This window comes from Zalophus californianus, chromosome 15 (assembly GCF_009762305.2).
Source record: "Zalophus californianus isolate mZalCal1 chromosome 15, mZalCal1.pri.v2, whole genome shotgun sequence".
Classification (NCBI taxonomy): domain Eukaryota; kingdom Metazoa; phylum Chordata; class Mammalia; order Carnivora; family Otariidae; genus Zalophus; species Zalophus californianus.
Window position 1 is genome coordinate 79,742,531 of NC_045609.1, and position 20,187 is coordinate 79,762,717.

The window sequence follows — 20,187 nt, forward strand, 5'->3', positions numbered from 1 at the left end:
GACCCTTGGGGAACGCAGGTTTGTGTAATCCTGCTGATGAATGCAAAGGGAATGCAGAATGAGCAGGAGAAGGTAGTTACAATCCCACCTCCTGCCACGGGATCAATTACAGAAACAAGGACTAATTAACATGAGTATTTCCTCATTTATTATGAACATGCTGGTGTATATATACACACACATATGTATTTATGTATACATATACATAATACATATATTAAGGAAATATCTTTGTTTTCTTTCTTTTACTCCCAGATCACGTAACATAACGGGTATTGACTTTATATCAGTATTTAAGTACTATTTAATTTTGTATCGTAGTATTTAAGTTACGGGATACCAGAAAAAGAGTAAACATCAGTGAACTGTTCACCTCCTCTTCTGGGGAAGGAATCAGTGTTTTCCCTCTGCCAGTCCCCCTCCCCCTCCCAGGAGAGTGACCACAGGCTCCCACACTCAGTGAGGGTGGCTCAGGGAGCTAGCAGATCACATCCATATAGGAGACAGGGAGAGGCTTTAGTAAGAAAGTGGGGGTAGGATGGGGGTCTGTGGAAACAGCTGAGGGTGAGCGGCCCTTAGTAATCAGAAGGGTCCCTACCCTATACTTCTGCCCCTGCTCACTCTCACACCAGGACACCCAGTCCCACCTGGTACGTGGCCAGCCCCAGGAGTCTCCGAGCCGATAGGAACCAAGTGGAGCGGTGCCAGGTACCTTGGTGAGTGTCCAAGCTCCTTGTGAGCACAACTTCCCAATGTCACAGGTGCTGGCCTTGCCGCTGTGGTGCGGGTATGAAGCCAAATACTTTATCTGGGGCCCTAACTAGGAATGGTATCCCCCGAGTCACTGCATAGAGTTGTGTCCTCCCCAAGAACCCCAGTAGCCTTAGAGCCCAGTGATGGGTTCTCGGCTGCAGGATGGTCAGTCTATCGCAGAAGGGTTGAGGGCAACCAGAAAGGGTTTCAACCTAGAATATCCCGTCTGTACCTACTGCTTCCTCCTTATTCGAAGTTCCAATCGAATTTAGAATAAAATCCAAATTCCTCATCTGACCTACAGATCCTTCACCATTTGCTCATTATCTGCCTTTCCTTACCTTCCCTCCCATCTCCCTTCCCTTCATTGACCTCCACCACACTGGCCACACTGCCCGTATTTTATGCATGTGTTAAGTAAGCAACTTGCTGCTTCCTCAGGGCTTTTGCACTTGCTCTTTCTTTTGCCTTAATGCACCCCTCTAGCCCCGATCATACATGAGAGCCTCCCCCTTAACTCCCTGTTTGCTGAGATTTCATCTTCAAGATGCTTTCCTTGGCCACTGTAATATTGCATTGCCCCCCTCCCCCGCCACCCACCGCTGAGGCAGTCACTCTCTATCCCCTCACCTGCTGTATTATACCTTATTTATGGTATACGTATTATACCTACACCATAGCACCTCTCCCTATTGGAATTTTTTGTTTATTTTTGTTGTCTGTCTCTCCCACTTAGAATATGAGTTCCATAAAGGCAAGACTGTGTCTCTCATGTTCAAGTATTCTCAAGCCCTAAAACATTAACTAATGAATATCTGTTGAGAGAAAAAAAGAAAGGAGCGGGGGAGGGAGGAGAAAGGAGAGGGCAACACCACGTACTCACCTACTTGTTCTTCCCGGTCTCACCTTGGACACCAGGATTCCTTTCTATCATCTGCAAAGCGTAGTGCTTAATCCACCCGCTTCGGGCTCTGTGGACGTAATGGTTTGAAATTCCTGGCAACTGAATCTGGACCTGCACTTTCTTTTTCCTCCCCATCCTGTGCCACCCCCTCCTCAGTGTTAGCACCCTGGCTGGATATCTGAGCAACCCTGCTGGACCCAGGGTTTGCCCAGGTGCCATACTACCTGCCTTTAGAACCCAAAGTCTTTAATTTTTAGAGAAGAGCAGGGAAGGCTTAAGATAGCAGTAGCGCTACCCGCTTCGTGATCTGCACAAACAAGAGGGCCACGGCTCAACTCCAGGTCGGTGCCCGGAAGAATTACTCGGTGCTTACTGTGCGCCACGTGTTGGAGCTCCCCTAGGAAGAGCTTTACTTGGGAACTTCCTGTGAATGTCCCAGGAATGAGTTGGGGAGAGCCGAACACTCACTGTTCGGGATTGCTGATAGATAATAAATCAGCCAGACAGCTGCTCTGTTCTCACGTACGTCTGGCCCTCGCATGGTCAAACTGACACATTCCCTGAAGGTCTCCAGAAAGCTCTGAAGCCAGATACGGAGCCCCGGGAAGTATAAAGCCTGCCCACCCTTCAGGCTGTTCTTCCCTTGACAACGATGGAGGCCATGAGAAGGCTTGTCCTCTTGGCCGTCTTCATTGTGCCATGTTTGGCGGAGTTGAACTGGACCAAGTCTGAAGGTAAGAACACTGAACATCCTGAAAGTAAGAATCAACACAGGGATATTCGAGAGGCACCTGCCAGAGATCTTTAGTTTTAAGCCTTCTGCTACTCTCAATATGTAAAAAAAGTACTCATATGTATTTAGTAGGACATTAAATGGGTCCCAGGTTTATTCAAGATAATGTGACAATATATGTAAATATATGTAAAAATATAAAAAGCACAAAGAATTCTACCAGGTGTTTTACTTCTAAAAATTTATTTTTCAAGAATTAATATCAATCCTTCCCAAACACTTCCAAAAAACAGAAGAGGAAAGAACACTTCCAAATTCATTTGAGGAGGCCAGCATTACCCTGATACAACAGCATGACAAGGACATTCAAGAAGAGAGTAGGGGTAACTTTAATTATATCAGACAAAATAAAGTTTAAGTCAAAAATTGTAACAGGAGATAAGAAGGTCATTTTAATGAAAAATGAGTTAATTCTTCAAGAGGATAGAAGAATTGTAAATATATATGCACCCAACATCAAAGCACCAAACTTATAAAGCAAATATTAACAGATCTGAAGAGAGAAATAGACTACAATACAATAATAGTAGGGGAATTTAATGCCTCACTTTTAACAATGGATTAATCATTCAGACAGAAAATTAATACTGAGACATTAGAACTGAATTACACTTTAGACCAGATGGACCTTACAAACATACACATAACATTCCATCCAAGAGCATCAGGATACACTTATTCTCAACCACACATGAAACATTCTCCAGGACATACCATATGCTAGGTTACAAAACAAGTCTTAACAAACTTAAAAAGAATAAAGTCATATTGAGTTTCTGGCCATGATGATATGAAATTAGAAATCTATAATAAAGGAAAACTGAAAATTTCACAAAAATATGGAAATTAAATAACATGCTCCTGAACAACCCATAGGTCAAAGAAGAAATCCAAATGGCAAATAGAATATCTTGAAACCAATAAAAATGGAAACAAAATATATCAAGCCTTATGGGATGCTGCAAAAGCAATCCTAGTAGGGAGGCTTATAGTGATAAATGGCTACATTATGAAAAAAGTTCTCAAATAAATAGCTTAACTTTAAACACCTTAAGGAACTGGAAAGAGATAACCAAGCTAAACCCAAAGAGAGCAGAAGGAAGGAAATAACAAAGATCGGAGAAGAAATAATAAAAGAGATCAGAAAAACTATAGAAAAGATTAATGAAAAACAGTAACCGTTGGGGTTTTTCCCAGTTTTACTGATATAATTGACATACAGCACTGTATATAAGTTTAAGATGTGCAGCATAATGATTTCAATTACATATATTGTGAAATTACAAAAAGGTTAATATCCATCATCTCATATAGATGCAAAAAAAAAAAAGATTTTTTTTCCTGGTAAATGAGAACTCTTAAATTTACCCTCTTAGTAACTTTCACATACACCACACACCATACAGCAGTGTTAACTAGAGTCATCATGTTGAATATATTAGAGACCTAATGCTTATCTTATAACTGCAAGTTTGTACCTTTGGACCACCTCCCTTCAATTACCCCTCCTTCACCACTCCGACTGGTACCCACGAATCTGATCTCTATTTCTAGGAGTTTGTTTTTTTCTTTTTCTTTTAGATTTCACATATGAGTGGGATTATACAGTATTTGTCTTTCTCTGTCTTATTTCACTTACTATAATGGCCTCAAGGTTCATCCATGTTGTCACAAACAGCAGGATTTCATTCTTTTTATGGTTCAACAATATTCCTCTGTGTATGTGTGTGTGTGTGTGTGTGTGTCCACATCTTTATTCATTCATCGATGGACTCTTAGGTTGTTTCCATGTCTTGACTATCGTAAATAGTACTGCTATGAACATGGGAGGGCAGATATCTCTTCAACATAGTGTTTTTGCTCCCTTCAGATATATTCCCAGAAGTGCAATTGTTGGATCATATGGTAGTTCTATTTTTAATTCTTTGAGGAACCTCCATACTGTTTTCCACAGTGGCTGCACCAGTTGCATTCCCATCAGCAGTGCACAAGGGTTCCTTTTTCTCCACATCCTCGCCAACACTTGTTATTTCTGGTCAATTTGATTTTAGCCATTCTGACAGGTGTGAGGTGGTATCTCATTGTGGGTTTCATTTGCATTTCCCTGAGGATGAGTGATGCTGTGCATCTTTTCATGTTTCTGTTGGTCTCTTCATTTCTTTGAAGAAATGTCTGTTCATGTCTTTAGCCCATTTTTTAGTTGGATTGTTTGGGTTTTTTGGCATTGAGTTGCATAAATTCTTTATATATTTTGGATATATAACCCTTATCGGTATGTTATTTGCAAATATCTTTTCCCATTCTGTAGGTTGCCTTTTAGTTTTGTTGTTTCATTTGCTGTGCAAAAACTTTTCATTTTGATGTATTCCCAATAATTTATTTGTGCTTTTATTTCCTTTTAGGAGACATTCCTAGAAAAATGTTGCAGTGCCTGATGTCAGAGAAATTATTGCTTGTGCTCTCTTATAGGATTATTATGGTTTCACGTCTCACCTTTAGGTCCATAATCCATTTTGAGTTTACTGTTCAGCCTTAAAAAGGAAATCCTTTGATGAGCACTAAGTAGTATATAGAACTGAATCACTATATTAAACCTAAAACTAATGTAATACTGTATATGAACTATTAAAAAAAAAAAAAAGAAGGAAACCCTGCCATTTGCAGTAACATGGGTGAACCTGGATGACATTATGCCAGGTGAAATAAGCCAGACACAGAATGACAAATACTGCGTGATCTCACTTATATGTGGAATCTAAAAAAGTTGAACTTATTGTAACAGAAAGTAGAATGGTGGTTACCAGGGACCAGGTGTGGGGGAAGTGGGAGATGTTGGTTAAAGGTACTAATTTGCAGTTACAGGATGAGTAAATTCTGCAACCCTAATGTACAGCATGATAGCTACAGATGGCTATGATGTATACTTGAAATTTGCTGAGTGTGTAGATATCAAGTGTTCTCACCACACATACGCACAAAATGGGAACAATTTGGGGTGATATGTAAATATGCTTGATTTGGGTAATCATTTCACAATATACACATATATCAAAACATCATGGTGTACAACCTTAAAAACATAGGATTTTTATTTGTCAATCACATCTCAAAAATAAAATAATACCTACAAAACAATAAGTTTTATATTTTAGTAAAAAGACTAATGTTTAGTGTAAAAGACTATTTTTGTAAGAATATCACTCACCGGTCCAGAAAAAAAAAAACAAAAAAAAAACCTAAAAGCTTTGTTCCTCTAAAAGTGGAATATTACCCTTAGGTCCTTTTAGGAGGTATGTGTTTATTCCCATTCAATTAAAGCTTCTTTCTAAAATGATCTTTCTTCAGGCCCTAATATACTTTACTCTTTATGGTCTCTACACAGAGAAATCATAAATGCTTTTCTCCTCAGAACTTCATGGAGGGGAAATCCATTTCTGGTAGCTTACGCTGTGATGAGCCAAATACAGTTTACTTTTAGCTCCATAGTTGTATGGGGGCTGTATGGGGATCCCAGGTAGGAAGTAAGACCTACAAAGCCCTAATCCTTCAATTCAATCCCAACGAGGACTGCACCTGGCTACCAGAAAGATCAGAACACAAAAGCATCAGAATCACCTTTCCTGCTTCAAGTAGAGGGTTTGGGCTTCTAAAGAGGATGGCTGAAGTCTCTGGCCATCCTGGCAAATCTCTGTGGAAAGATGTCAGGTGCTCTTAGAAGTTGTGGTAGTAAATCCCAAACCCCTGGTGAGGGAATGGCTGACAAGTGCCTGCCCAAAGACTGTGCTCCCAGCTTTGGCTCACAGGGAGGTGGAGAACTTGTCTCAGGTCACGTTGTAAATGGAATGACCAGCATTAATACCCAGCTAGTCTAGTTCTGGATTCCAGGCCCTAAAACACTAAACTTGTAGTCCCAGACTTTGCTATGCGTTCTAATCAGCAGGGGAGCTTCCCAAAACCCAGATTCCCAGGCTGAACACCATAGAATTAGATCAGAATCCCTGGGGGTGGGAACCAGGCCATCGGGTGTTTTTTCTTTAACTTTTCATTTTGAAATCAATATCCACTCACCAGTGTTTTCCCTGAGTGCCCAGTCATGGCAGCGTGAGGCCAAGCTGAGCACAGGGCCCCGCACCAGGAGCCTCCCTCAGGGCTCCAGGAGAACTCCCTGTCAAACCTCTCAACAGCCCTCTGGGGTAGATGCAATCTAATCCCCACTCAGTGGGTAAGAAATCCCAGGGAAATCACTCAATGTGCCCAAAGTCACAGACTAATACAGGTGGGAGAGGACTGGAATCTAAGCCACCTGGTTCCAGGGCCCAAAGTCTTACCCAATCCCCGTGGTTCTGAAGCTGGAGAGTCTCAGAGCACCTGGAGGGAGGGTTTTGCGAAAGCACAATTGCTGGGCCCTGGGCCCAGATTCCAATCCAGGTCGGGGCCCTATGCCCTGGAAGGTGGAACGTACTTCTCTTTGGCCCCCACAGAAACAAAGGAGAAGGGGGACTTCCATATTTCCTAGACTGCTAGGGCTAAGAATCCTATACATTATTCTTGGTTTGTCGAGAAAGACAGGACAGCAGTGTGGCAGAGTGAGGGAAGGGAGATGAGCAGTTCACATTTCTTAGATGCTCCCCCACCCCACCAGACAAAGGCTGTGACAGCCCCATTTACAGAAGAGAGAGTGAGCAAAGGAAATAGATCACTTTTCCAAAGTTACACAGCAGGTAAGGGACTAAGGTGCAAGGAGAACTGCGGATTGTCCACCCTCGTGTTTTCCCTCTAGGGCATCTTGGCCCTCTGTCGGGATTCTGAGGGCGTGTGGAGAGACCCTGTCAGAATGGGCAGAAAACAGTCATCCTGGTCTGCCCTGTCCAACGGCAGGGCCTGGGACCGTCCTTACGAATGAGGACGTGGGGAGGGGAGGGAAGGAAGGGGCATCTGGGAAGATGCTAAATCTGCTTTACCCTGAGAGAGGGGGCCAGGGAAGAAGAGTTGCTTCCACTTTCAACAGCCTTGGATTTCAAACCTCAAGGGGAATGAATTCTAAATAAGATCTCACCTGACAATTTCCACATGAGTATGAGGAACAGGAGAGATGGAAAGGGAAGGAAAGGGGCTTGGATTCCAGGCCCACTCCCCCTCCCCGACTTTATAGAATCCTTGGCAAAGCAGTTCAGTCCCCTGAGCCCTGCTTCTTCTGGAAAGGGAAGAGATCCTGGATGCTGCATGGTTGATGAGGGTGGTAGTGATGGCAGCTATTAATGTTTGAGGGGTTTTGATGAGAACAGATGTTTTACTACTTTGTAAATTGTGAGGCTAATGTGAGCCCTGGAGCACTCCTCCTGGTGAGACACATTTCTCCTGAATGACAAAGGAAATATGATGCTATTGTAATATATGCTGTGAATGTCCCCTGAGTTAGAAAAGACTAGAAAAGGTGAAATGCAAATCCTCCCAGTGACTGTGGTCACAGCCTGGTCCCTGGAGGGCAGTCCTGCTGTGCTATGGCAACATGAACAGAGGATCTAAACGAGCACTTATTTTAAAGAATAAATTCACCAAAACATAAAATGAGTGTGGACAAAGATACAAATGTAGGGACCCGAGGGGTACGTGTACCCCAATGTTTATAGCAGCAATGTCCACCATAGCCAAACTGTGGAAAGAGCCAAGATGCCCATCGACAGATGAATGGATAAAGAAGAGGTGGTATATATACACAATGGAATATTATGCAGCCATCAAAAGGAATGAGCTCTTGCCATTTGCAACGACGTGGATGGAACTGGAGGGTGTTATGCTGAGTGAAATAAGTCAATCAGAGAAAGACATGTATCACATGACCTCACTGATATGAGGAATTCTTAATCTCAGGAAACAAACTGAGTGTTACTGGAGTGGTTGGGGGTGGGAGGGATGGGGTGGTTGGGTGATAGACATTGGGGAGGGTATGTGCTACGGTGAGTGCTGTGAATTGTGCAAGACTGTTGAATCACAGATCTGTACTTCTGAAACAAATAACGCAACATATTTTAAGAAAAAAGAAAAAGAAGATGATAACAGGAGAGGAAGAAAAGGGGAGTATGTCAGAGGGGGAGACGAATCATGAGAGATAATGGACTCTGAAAAACAAACTGAGGGTTCTAGAGGGGAGGGGGTGGGGGATGGGTTAGCCTGGTGATGGGTATTGAGGAGGGCACGTTCTGCATGGAGCACTGGGTGTTATGAACAAACAATGAATCATGGAACACTGCACCAAAAACTAATGATGTAATATATGGTGATTAACATAACAATAAAAAAATAAAAAAAAATGAGTGTGGAATGCCCCACTTTCATAAAAATAAAACATTTTAAGCAAAGATTCATTGAAAATAAAGCATTACTTAAGACAAATAGTTTCCAAAGTGGTTAAATTTATTTTTAAGTGCAAACAGATCACTCTTCAACACATATACAACAGTTCTAATTCCCGAAAATGACATCTGCTGGAGAGAAGCACAATCTTCTTGATTCACACGCCTCAATCGTTCCATGCACAACCACGGCACGTCATACTTTCAACATACCAGAGGAGGGCTCTGGGAAGCACCTGCATAAGCTCAGAAAAGGGAGAGTTCCTTATACTTTCTGTTTATTGAGCTAAAACAGGATGAATTCTCCCATTTTACATCAAACACTGAAACTAAAGTATTCATCCCAACAAGGAATAAGCCAGTTCTGATTTTTACTTTCCAACTTCCCACTACAGTGTATTGAAACACAAAATAGCAGCCCCAGGAGTGGCCCCAGTGTCTCTGTATATCGTCAAACATTGCCATCTTACTCATTATCTGAATTAAACACTACAAAATGTAAATTAGCGATCTGAGTGTAAGTATCCAATTTTCCATGAAAAATCAATTAGAAAAAGAAAAATTATCAAATACTCTAAGCATTATTTTTCATACTCCTAAGACTATAAAATAAACCCCTTTATAAATAAAAAATGTACTTCTATCAAACACGTTATACAACACAGACTCATGAATTGCTTAAAAATCCTTAACATTTTAAACACTAAACCCAGAAATACACATAAATTTCTGTAAGAGTAAACAACATTGCAAACAAAAATAATTGATGACCCTATCATGTTAATCTTAGTGCACAGTCCTGGATTGACAGTTAACAAGTACAGTTAAAATGAACACTGAGGTCACGTGATGTAAGTAAGCTGATGCTCCTCAAATGACATTAAATACTTGCTTTGAACTCTGGGGGTTTAGGCTTTGCAATAAATATGTAATAAATATCTGCAGTACATCCTACATGTTGAGCACTTATCTTTCTCCATTTGAAAGTCTTTCTCCAGAGTCACACTGTCTAAGGGCCGTCCCAGGGGGTGGGGAGTAGGGATGCTGCAGCAGGTCCATCAACAGAGCCATCTTCGTATCCATGTGTTCCTGGAGTCGATATATTCGCTGATCGATGTAGTCCACAAGTTTCTTTTCCAGCAGTTCCATATTTTTAGTAAGAATCTTTTCCAAGTAGGTGCACACAGGTTGCTCTTCCATTCTAAAAACAAATGTTAAAAAACCAGTAAAACAATTATCCCTGGTATCGTAACAGAAACCACCGAACTGTACTGAAACAAGCAGCCAACGTACACTGCGGAAATCTGTCTCCGCAACGGCGCCGTCTGGGTACAAGGTATTTCCGGGTGCCAAAATACACCTACCAACAGCCAACCACAACCCCGAATGCCCAAAGCATTCTGTATCTGATTCTTTCAACATTTCAACATACAAGTGAAATGAGGATAGAACAACGAAGACAGAACGACTACCCTCACAGAACAAGTCTCTTACAAAGGGTCTTTTGATTTTGAGCCCCAAGTCAAAACTGATCTGGCCCATTTTTTTTTAAGGTCTCCACGTATGTCTTCCAAGAACTTCCCCAAACAACCCTACAATTTCAAGTTTTGTCCTCGTCACCCACACCACCTCACTAAATAATGGAAGGTTCTTTTCTAACCTAATATGAAAACATTTAAAAATGAATGTAACTGGAATGGGCAGATAGGAATAAAAATAGTAAAAAGGGGCGGCTGGGTAGCTCGAGTCAGTTAAGTGTCTGACTTCAGCTGGGGTCATGAGCCCAAGGTCCCTGCTCAGGGAGGAGTCTGCTTCCCCCTCTGCCCCTCCCCCCGCCCATGCTCGCTCTCTCTCAAATAAATAAAATCTTTTTAAAAAATAAATAAATAAAAAGCGCTCGTTTCTCAAGCTCACAACCAATGAACACCAGGACAGTGACTTTCAGGGCGTGGTCCACAAACCCCCGGGGTCGCCATGACTTCTTCAGCTTCCGTAAGTGCCAAGTGTTCTTACACTACTACTAAGACGAGGTCCGAACTCTTCATCCTCGGATCCTCACCAACATACAGTGACATTTCCCAGAGGCTACACGAGGTGTAATGTCACTGCTCAGGTGATCAAAAGAAGTTGTGGTTGAGTATTTTTCTCTTTCTTAGACTTTCTGAAGGTAGTCAGTTGAAGGTATAAATATTTTCTTCAGAGATCAACCCCGTTTATTCATTTATTCTCAGTACTTCTGTGGTCTTACTAGCTACTGATGCTATAAGCTGGAGGGCCACATAGATGAGAATGCAACCAGAAGCTAGTATCGATTCTATACTTTTCACATAATACCATTCTAAGGTTGCTTAGAAAACATATTTCTCATAAAAATTGTTATGTTACTGTATAATGGGTTTGTTATCTTTTCTTTAAAGACTTTATTTATTTATTTGACAGAGAGAGAGCACAAGCAGGGGGAGCAGCACAGGGAGAGGGAGAAGCTGGCTCCTTGCTGGACTCGATCCCAGGACCCTGGGATCACGACCCGAGCCGAAGGCAGCCGCTTAACCGACTGAGCCACCCAGGCACCCAATGGGTTTGTTATTTTTAAACCAATGAATCCTGTGCTCGCTTCGGCAGCACATATATTAAACAAATGAATCCTTTCATATACTCTACATAAATAAAGGGCCTTTAGAGTCCTCAATCATTTTTCAGAATATAAAGACCAAAACGTTTGAGAACCCTCTAGAATATATGAGGGGTTTTTAAAACGGTTATTTTTTTTTCCAAATAACTCCAGATTCACAGGAAGTTGTAAAGATACTAGAGTTCCCCAGTACCCTTTACCCAGTGGTCACATCTCACCTAACTCTGGCAGAGTACAAAAGCAGAAAACTGATGTTGGCACGCTGTGCGTGGATGCCGTTCTATCACACGTACACACATTCACGTGAACATCACAACTGAGCTGCACAACTCTTCCCTCATGACGAAGATCTCCCTCCTGCCACCCCCTACACTCACACCCACTCCCCTAACGCCCTCCACCCCTAACACCTGGCAAGCACCAATATGGTCTCCATCTCTACAACTTTGAGGATGTTATGCAAATACAATCACACAGAATGTGACCTCCCGAGATGCTCTTTTGTTCCTCAGCACAATGTCCTCAGGAGCCATCCAGGTTACTGCGGGTGTCAGTGGTCCGTTCCTTTTATTGACCACCACCCTGTGATGTGGATATACCACAGTTTGTTTAAGTGTTCATCTACTTTAAGACATTTTGGTTGCGTCCAGTTTTCGGCTGTCACATAGAAATAAAGCTTTCTTTGCATGAAGAACTGGGCATAGTTTCCTGTGTGGACCTAAGTTTTCATTTCTCCAGGGTAAGTGCTCAGGGGTAGGACTGCTGGGTCACACGGTAAATGTTTACTTCTCAAGAAACTGCCAAAGGGTTTTTTAGAGTGGCCACAGCATTCTACACCCCCACCGCCAATGTAGAAAAGACCCAGTTTCTCCACATCCTCATCAGCATTGGGTATTGTCACCATTTTTTGTTTTTATTTTAATCTTCAAGTAACTGTGCAATAGTATCTTGTGGTTTTGATATTCATTTCCCTGATAGCCATGAGGTCAACGATGATCATCTTTGCACTTGCTTATTTGATATGTGAACCCCTTCTAGTAACATGCCTCCATGTCTGTTGCCCATCTTCTGATTGAAATTTTTTCCAACGTGAATTTTGGGAGCTACAGAAATGCAGGCCATTTGTTAAATTTGTGACTTGCAAATAGTTTCTCTCACTTTGTATCTGTATCTTAATCCTCTTAACGGGGTCTTTCACAAGGCAGAAGTTTTACATTTTGATGGGATCCAATGGATCAATGTCTCCATTACCGCGATTCTGGCATCATCTAAGGGTCTTTTCCTACTCTCAGGTCCCCAAATGTTCTCCTACATATTACTGGAAAAATTTGATAGCTTTATGCTTGTTTGTTTTTAAAGATTTTAAGTAATCTCTACACCCAAGGTGAGTATCAAACTCACAACCACAAGATCAAGAATTGCACGCTCTGCAAAAAATAAATTAAAAAAATTAAATTAAAAATTAAAAAAAAAAAAAAAGACTTGCACACTGTGCCGACTGAGCCAGCCAGAAGCCCCTCTAGTTTTACGTTTTATGTTTAAGTCCATGATCCATGTTGAGTTATAGCTCCTAAAATTACTGGAAACAGCTACAGGCAGCAGTTAGTGAAACAAATCTGTTTTCCTCCAACTGATTCTTCTATCTACGAAACCTAAACCACATTTGTCTGAAATACTTACGCGACACCAACCACGCCTTCCCCAGCCTTCGTGATGCCTTCCTGCCACTTGGTGTTACGTCCCACACGGAGATGGTTAACCTGACTACATAAATTCTGGAGAAACGGTAGCAACTCAGAGTTAGGTACATTTGAGTTGTCACTCGCTTTTTTCGGCAGGAAAGAAGAAACTGCGTTTCTGAGGTCACTCTCAAGAAGAGAACGGTTTTGTGGCACAAGGTTATACTCTTTGAGGTTTGTAGTGTTTCCTCCACCCGGTGGCTGTGGACTTTTATCAACGTAAGCATTTAAGTCTTCAGTCAGGGTTCCAGATGTCAATCCGGTTCTAAAAGGGAAAGGCGTGGAGGGGGACTTGTCTGAGGCTCCTGAAGCAACTGACGACTGCAGGTCGATCATACGTTTGTAGCCAGTATTTCCCAAAACCGACTGAAGCTGCTCTCCGATGGGAACACAATTCTAAGCAAGGTAAATAAATACATGTTACTATTGGTAGTAGCGACAGCTAACTTTTGGGGTAATTACTGTAAGTCAAGCAACGTGCATTCGTTCATGTGATCCTCTAAACATCCATAGGATGTAGGCTACAGTCTTAAGTTGAGGAGACCACAGCGAAGGTGAAACCAAGGCTAAAGGTAACCTGGCTAAGGTAACACAACTAGTGTAACACACCTAGTAAGTGGCAGAACTGGGACATGAACCCAGACCACCTAACTCCAGAGTCAAGGCTTTTAATGGTTTCACTGTAGTTTTTGCTAAAGGAAATATTAAATGCTTAGTAAAACTGCATTAGCATTAATGCCTCCACTACGAAGGCCTCCTTAATTTACGGTAATAAAACACAGTACTCTCAACTGAGGCACAATAATTAATAATATTCTTAGATTTAAATATCACCCATCGAGTTTCCCATATAATAAGCTAGCCTAAGGAAATCTTTTATAACTAGCTTATCATGGAAGATACACCAGTAGCTTATACACTAGAAGGTTGATGTTTCAGGGCACCCGGGTGGCTCAGTCATTCAGCGTCTGCCTTCGGCTCAGGTCATGACCCCGGGGTCCTGGGATCGAGCCCCGCATCGGGCTCCCTGCTCGGCGGGAAGCCCGCTTCTCCCTCTCCCACCCCCCCCCGCCCCGCTTCTGTTCCCCTCTCTCGCTGTGTCTCTCTGTGTCAAATAAATAAATAAAATCTTTGAAAGAAGTCCGATGTTTCATCAGTACAGTTGCGACATCTGCAATGACTAAAATGAGCCAACTTTTGGCTATGTCTGCCTTAATGATTTGTAGGATAACAGATTATGTTTTACGGCCTCAACTGAACTGGCCATGCTATATTATTTCATGACAGGGTTCTGGCTCACTTCTGAGATGAGGTTACAGGCTCTCCCATACAGGGGCATGTTCTTCCTATGCTCCTTGCTATGCTCTTCAGTTTTTCTACAAGAGCAAAGCAAAACTACCTCTAGCCTACTAAACTGTTTAGTTATAGGGCTGTATCCTAAATTGGAAACACAAAACTCTATTCTTATTCGGGAGATATCAACACATCCGTACTCCTGCTCAACACCTACTGAAAGAGACTGAGACAAATACTATACAGCTTAGCTAAAGAAACTCGGTATGTACATTGTCTAGACACTCTAAAAAATGATCCCTGGACTGAACCAAACCAAAACGCATTTGGTCAACAAGTATTTACCAGAAATCTACTCTGTGCTTCCGGCACAGAAAATAAGTGGCTGAACAAAACAAATGAAAATCACTGATATGTGGAACCAATACGGGAGCAGGGAACAATGGAAAGAAGCAGGGAAGGAAGGAAAGTAGGCAGGAAGGAAGGAAAGTAGGCAGGCAGGCAATAGATCATGTGGACGGAGATGGTGATAAATGCTTTAGGGAAAAATAAAGGAGGCAAGGGGAATAATGAGAGCCAGGGAAGTCGGTGGTGTGGGGGCGGGGGGGCGGGCAGCAGGAGGGTCTCCATGAGACTTCTTTTACTGATCTGTACTTTGGAGGAATACTCTCTATAAAGAAATGTTATCTTCTACCGAATGCAAGGTTTGGATAAACCTTAAATTATTCCTAGAAGACGGACTGTATATAATTATATAAATTACATGTATTGTACATTATATATACAATACATACAATTATATACAAAATTTTAAAATTCAACAACTCTCCTTTGATAGAAAGGAGCCTTACTCAATCATGATGACAAAGCTAAATTATTTTTGGTAGTGGTAAACAGTCCACAAAAACCTTCATGACAGAAAAATGAAAATTCTTTTAATTGAATTTTTTTTATAGAGAGAGAGAGAGAGAGCATGATTGAGGGGGTTGGGGAGAGGCAGAGACAGAGAGAGAGAGAGAGAGAGAGAGAGAGAGAGAGAGAGAGAGAGAGAGAGAATCCCAAGCAGGCTCCATGCCCAGTATGGAACCCGACTCGGGGCCTGATCTCGTGACCCTGAGATCGTGACCTGAGCCAAAATCAAGAGTCGGACGCTTAACAGACTAAGCCACTGAAGCACCCCAGGAAATCAAAAATTTGGTATAAACAGCAGTGAAATCAATGTCAAAATTGTGTATGGCAACTAATTTGGCAGAAATTTTAATTAAGAAAATGTAAACGCAAATAAGGTATTTGGTATGTGAGGTTTTTCTTTTCTGATATACCAAATCTGGATTAGAAGAAATCCACTGATTATAAAAATCAGTCATATTTTTCTCAGATGAGAGCTTTTAAGGTAATTTCCTTTTCCTTTTCATATTAAATATCACGGAATTCACAGGTAAGTCTATATGGCAGTGCAGTGAATAAGCCAACTTTAGGGGCTGGTGGCTATTCTTCTGTTTCCTTTTGTTTCATTTAATTCAATTCTTTTAATTTTCTTGTGCTGTCTGACACATGTTGCCATGCAAGGTCCACCAAACCCTTTTCAAAGCAGGCAGGGGAATATGTATGAAATAATTTATACATATTTATTGCTTAGGATCCATGTCATATGTTGTATGGGAAACACTGACAAGAGTAGCTGAAAAGGACATAAAAGCATTCATGCGAAATTATGTCCATATACCTATACGTGAATATGTAAAGATTTAGATGTATGTATGTGTATCTGTGCATACACATCATTTTATATGTGCGCATATTTACCCCCAGACTCGTGAAAACTTAAGGGTCTATTTCTGAACATCTCGTCAGATATCTGAAAGGACCAACTTTTATTATAAAAAATGTAAACAGGTATCACCTTGAAAAAGCAAGAAAAAAAGACATTTGTATTTCAAAGGTGAAAAAAGCAAACTGTAAATCCTGCATAAGTATGTTTTCTTCGAGAAAAATGGGGTGCATCCTTTCATTCAGGCAACATTACATGAAAACTATAGGCTAGGCACTTTGATATAGAATTCCTATTCAATTTTGCTAAGTTGTGAAGCAAAAACAAATCAAAGCCAGCAAATGTTAACTTCAAATATAATGAAATAAGAAAAAACTTTAACAAAACTTTCAAGAACACAAGCAACCCCAAAGCACAGGTGAAGCCGGGAAAGGTAGAGGGCTTCTAACGAAGCTTCCCAGGTCACTTCTTTCCCCTTCAGGACAGGCCCTGCCCAAATTAACGTAGGAAGGTTCTAAACAGTGTACGCGGTTACACAGCTTCCGCCGAAGGAACATTTTGGTCATGAAACATCCCTACTATATTTATTTAAGATTTTATTTTTAAGTAATCTCTACACCTAACGTGGGGCTCAAACTTATAAGCCCGAGACCGAGAGTCGCACACTCCACCATCTCAGCCAGCCAGGTGCCCCAAAACATCCCTACTTTAGACTTAACAAACGGTTACATAGCTTACATGACATTTTCCAGGGAGACAGTCCGTAGATTCCTGCTTGTTAGTAACACGCAATCCTAGAAAACCAGGTATGCCCCGTAAGAATCATCCCATAAAGAGAGCCTCCCCACTTGGAAGAGGTCTTTTATTAGCATGTTTAAAAGAACATTTAACTGAATCACCTTCCTTCTTCCGCAGGGTTCCCCAAATGGCCCCGTATACAATGAGTTAGTGGGGGGAGGGGGGCACGTCACAACACGTACACTGGATGGAAGGACTTGCAGGTATTTCTACAGACGCAGGAAACTCTAGGATACACACCAAGCTGGGGAAGAGAATGAAAGCTGGGAGAGCACTTTTATGATTTATTTAAGGCACTTCTGAATGGACTGAAATTAATAGCAGGGAAAACAGGTTATTTTTGGAATTCAACCAACAAACTTAAAACCATGACACACACACACAAAAAATCTATCCATGTTATCTTTTTCCAAAGTTAAGTGTTTAGAACATAAAGATCAGTCCACGAGCTGACTGTACCTCATTAACCCTCTCTGATGTTTCCAAAGTCTTGCACACAAAAAATAATTTCGTCTTGTTTCACATTTTCTATCTCCATGGGATCCTTCTCCTCGATCACTTGTTCTTAGGATTCTTAACTATGCGTTAAGAATCATCTGGGGATGCCTGTTTGATACAATGCCTGGATCCCACCTTCTGGGTTTCAGGTCATTGGTGACAGCCAGAAATCGGCACCTTATAAACATTCCAGGGGATTCCGATACAGGGAAGCTCCTTATCTCTATCATTCTTGAAACAAACCCATTTAACCCGGGTACCTCCACATTCCAACTACCCCCATTTACTGCCCAATCCCTCAAGATCTGGTTTCCATATCACGATCATTCAATCTGAACCCTGAAGATCTCCAAGAAGCACTTAGTTGATAACCCAAAAGGCACATATATCATATTCTTATTTGGAGCCACAAACAGGACAGACCAGCTCCCCGTTTGCATGAAGCTGATATTCTAATGAGATAAACAGACCAACATATAAACAACAACAAAATAGTCAAGAAGGCTCTGATGAAAATATGATGCAGATTTGGAGGGAAAGGCTATTTTAAACCGGTGGTTGGGGAAGGTCTCACTAAGGATGTAACATTTAAGTTGAAATCTTAATAAAAAGGAAAAGCCAGCCCTGCCCCAGTCTGGGGAAGAGGCTTCTGGAGAAAGAGAAAAATTAAGAGTGCAAAGGTCCTGAACACACTTGAATATCTGAGGACTACACACATCAACATATCTGGAAGCCAGGTGTCCCAGGAGATTTGGCAGGAGATGGGGTTAAGGAATCAAAGAAGGCCCAGACCTTAGACGCCAGGGTAAGGAAGCTGGGTTAATTCTGAGTGTGATGAGAAGAAGTCAGAGGGCTTCACACAGGGAAGGATGAGTCTGATTTACCCTTTGAGATTATTCTGGTCACCCTGTGGAGAATGGACTGCAGTCGAGCAGGAGGACCAGTCAGGGACTTCCTGAGGATCGAGGTGCGGTGATGGTACGAGAGAAAGAAAAGTATGGAACTGGTACTTTTTTGAAACCCTTCTTTCCAGGGTTCCCATGATAACCATCAACTCTCCCATTTTCCCTATCTTGCCCATTGCGTCAGTGACACCTGTACTAAATTACTATTGGTAAAGCTCACAAAAGGTACACAAGTTGTTTATTTAGACTATTTCTTTTAAACTCTCCCATGACTCCTTTATCCTAGCAGTATTACCGTTTAGATTTAGAACGTGACAAAATTTACGTCAAAAAACAGGAAGCAGGGGCGCCTGGGTGGCCCAGTCGTTAAGCGTCTGCCTTCAGCTCAGATCGTGCTCCCAGGGTTCTGGGATCGAGCCCCGCATCCAGCTACCTGCTTAGCGGGGAGCCTGCTTCTCCCTCTCCCACTCCCCCTGCTTGTGTTCCCTCTCTCGCTGACTCTCTCTCTGTCAAAAAGATAAATAAAGTCTTAAAAAAAAAAAAAAAAAAGACAAAGCAATGCCAAATTACGCAACTACTTATGTCAGCACCACAACCTGAAATCAGGTCTCCTGACATCAGCTCTTCCCTCGCGCCCCTCGGTCACACCGCTGGTCTGCCGCTGTTCTCCTCCTTTCCTCCTCCCTATTATCCTTACCAAACCTAGCTACTCCCCATGGGCCTTTCTTCCTTGCTCCGGCTCTCCCTTCGGCACTTTCCCTGTCCTCTACTGGGTACATCTCTCAAACCTCCCTTCCGCTCCTCCACCTCCACCCGTACACCCTCTGGTGCTTCCAAGAGCTCGCAGCATCATCCGAGGCACTGTTTGATTCACATCTACAACTTAATATTCCCAAAATCAAGCTCCCTTTTTCCCAAGTGGTCTCCTACCTTGGGTTCCATTTATATCGTAGGTATCACCATCTTCCAAACCTCAACGTCCCCTTTAATTCTATTTTTCTCAGGCAATAGCAACATCAAGTTATCTAGAGCTGATGGCACCATCATGGCAACATCTCACAATCCAGCATCAGGTCATACGTCCAATTTTAGACCCTCCTGGACTCTCCTCTGGATGAGGAAAGGAACATGGAAGTGCTCCCCCTGGAGTCTCACATCCTACTGATTCACTGTTCCTTCTCACTCCTCTCACGCATAGCACTGGGTTAGAGTTTCTCAAAATGTGGGCAAAACCAGGCATGTACTTTTAAAAGTAACGTTCAAAACCCTCTACGATCCAACCCCAAGCTAAACTCCCCCAACCACTTCTTCACCCCAGAGAAGTGAACTTCTATTCATTTCCTAGCTATAGCCTGTTCCTTCTAGCACTGAAGAGTTAATCCATGCTATTTTCTCTCTCTCGAATTGCATCCCTCCAAATTTACTCGCTCGGTCCCATCCTTCTTCCTTAAAGACCTAGATAAAATGAGACTATATAAAGATCCTTAAAGACAGGCTACAAACTAACTGACCTTTGAACTTCCTAACGTGCTCAAAACATTGCCTTATTCACTGAGAAGGTGCTTAATAAATATTTGCTGAATGAATGAGTAAATTCATAGAAAATTGTAAAGATCTGTAGTAAGATATTTTGTAGAAGAGAACGTCTACAAAATGTTATTTTACAAAGCAAATAAAGGTAACGGTCAGATCAACAGTAAAAGTTCAAAGAAAAAACTTAAGTTAATACGTGTCCTTATAAAAATCCG

The 20,187-nt window shown here is 41.9% G+C and overlaps 1 protein-coding gene across 1 annotated transcript; it reads right to left on the minus strand.

Moving 5' to 3' along the window:
* Nucleotides 1–8,843: 8,843 nt before the first annotated feature.
* LOC118356312 (ATPase PAAT-like) lies at nucleotides 8,844–17,288 on the minus strand. Its single transcript, XM_035724097.1, has 3 exons — nucleotides 17,138–17,288; nucleotides 13,116–13,570; nucleotides 8,844–10,004 (listed from the first exon to the last, which is right to left on the minus strand). The coding sequence occupies exons 2-3, from the start codon at nucleotides 13,508–13,510 to the stop codon at nucleotides 9,770–9,772; spliced, it is 630 nt and encodes a 209-aa protein (XP_035579990.1). The 5' UTR covers nucleotides 13,511–13,570; nucleotides 17,138–17,288; the 3' UTR covers nucleotides 8,844–9,769.
* Nucleotides 17,289–20,187: the final 2,899 nt, after the last annotated feature.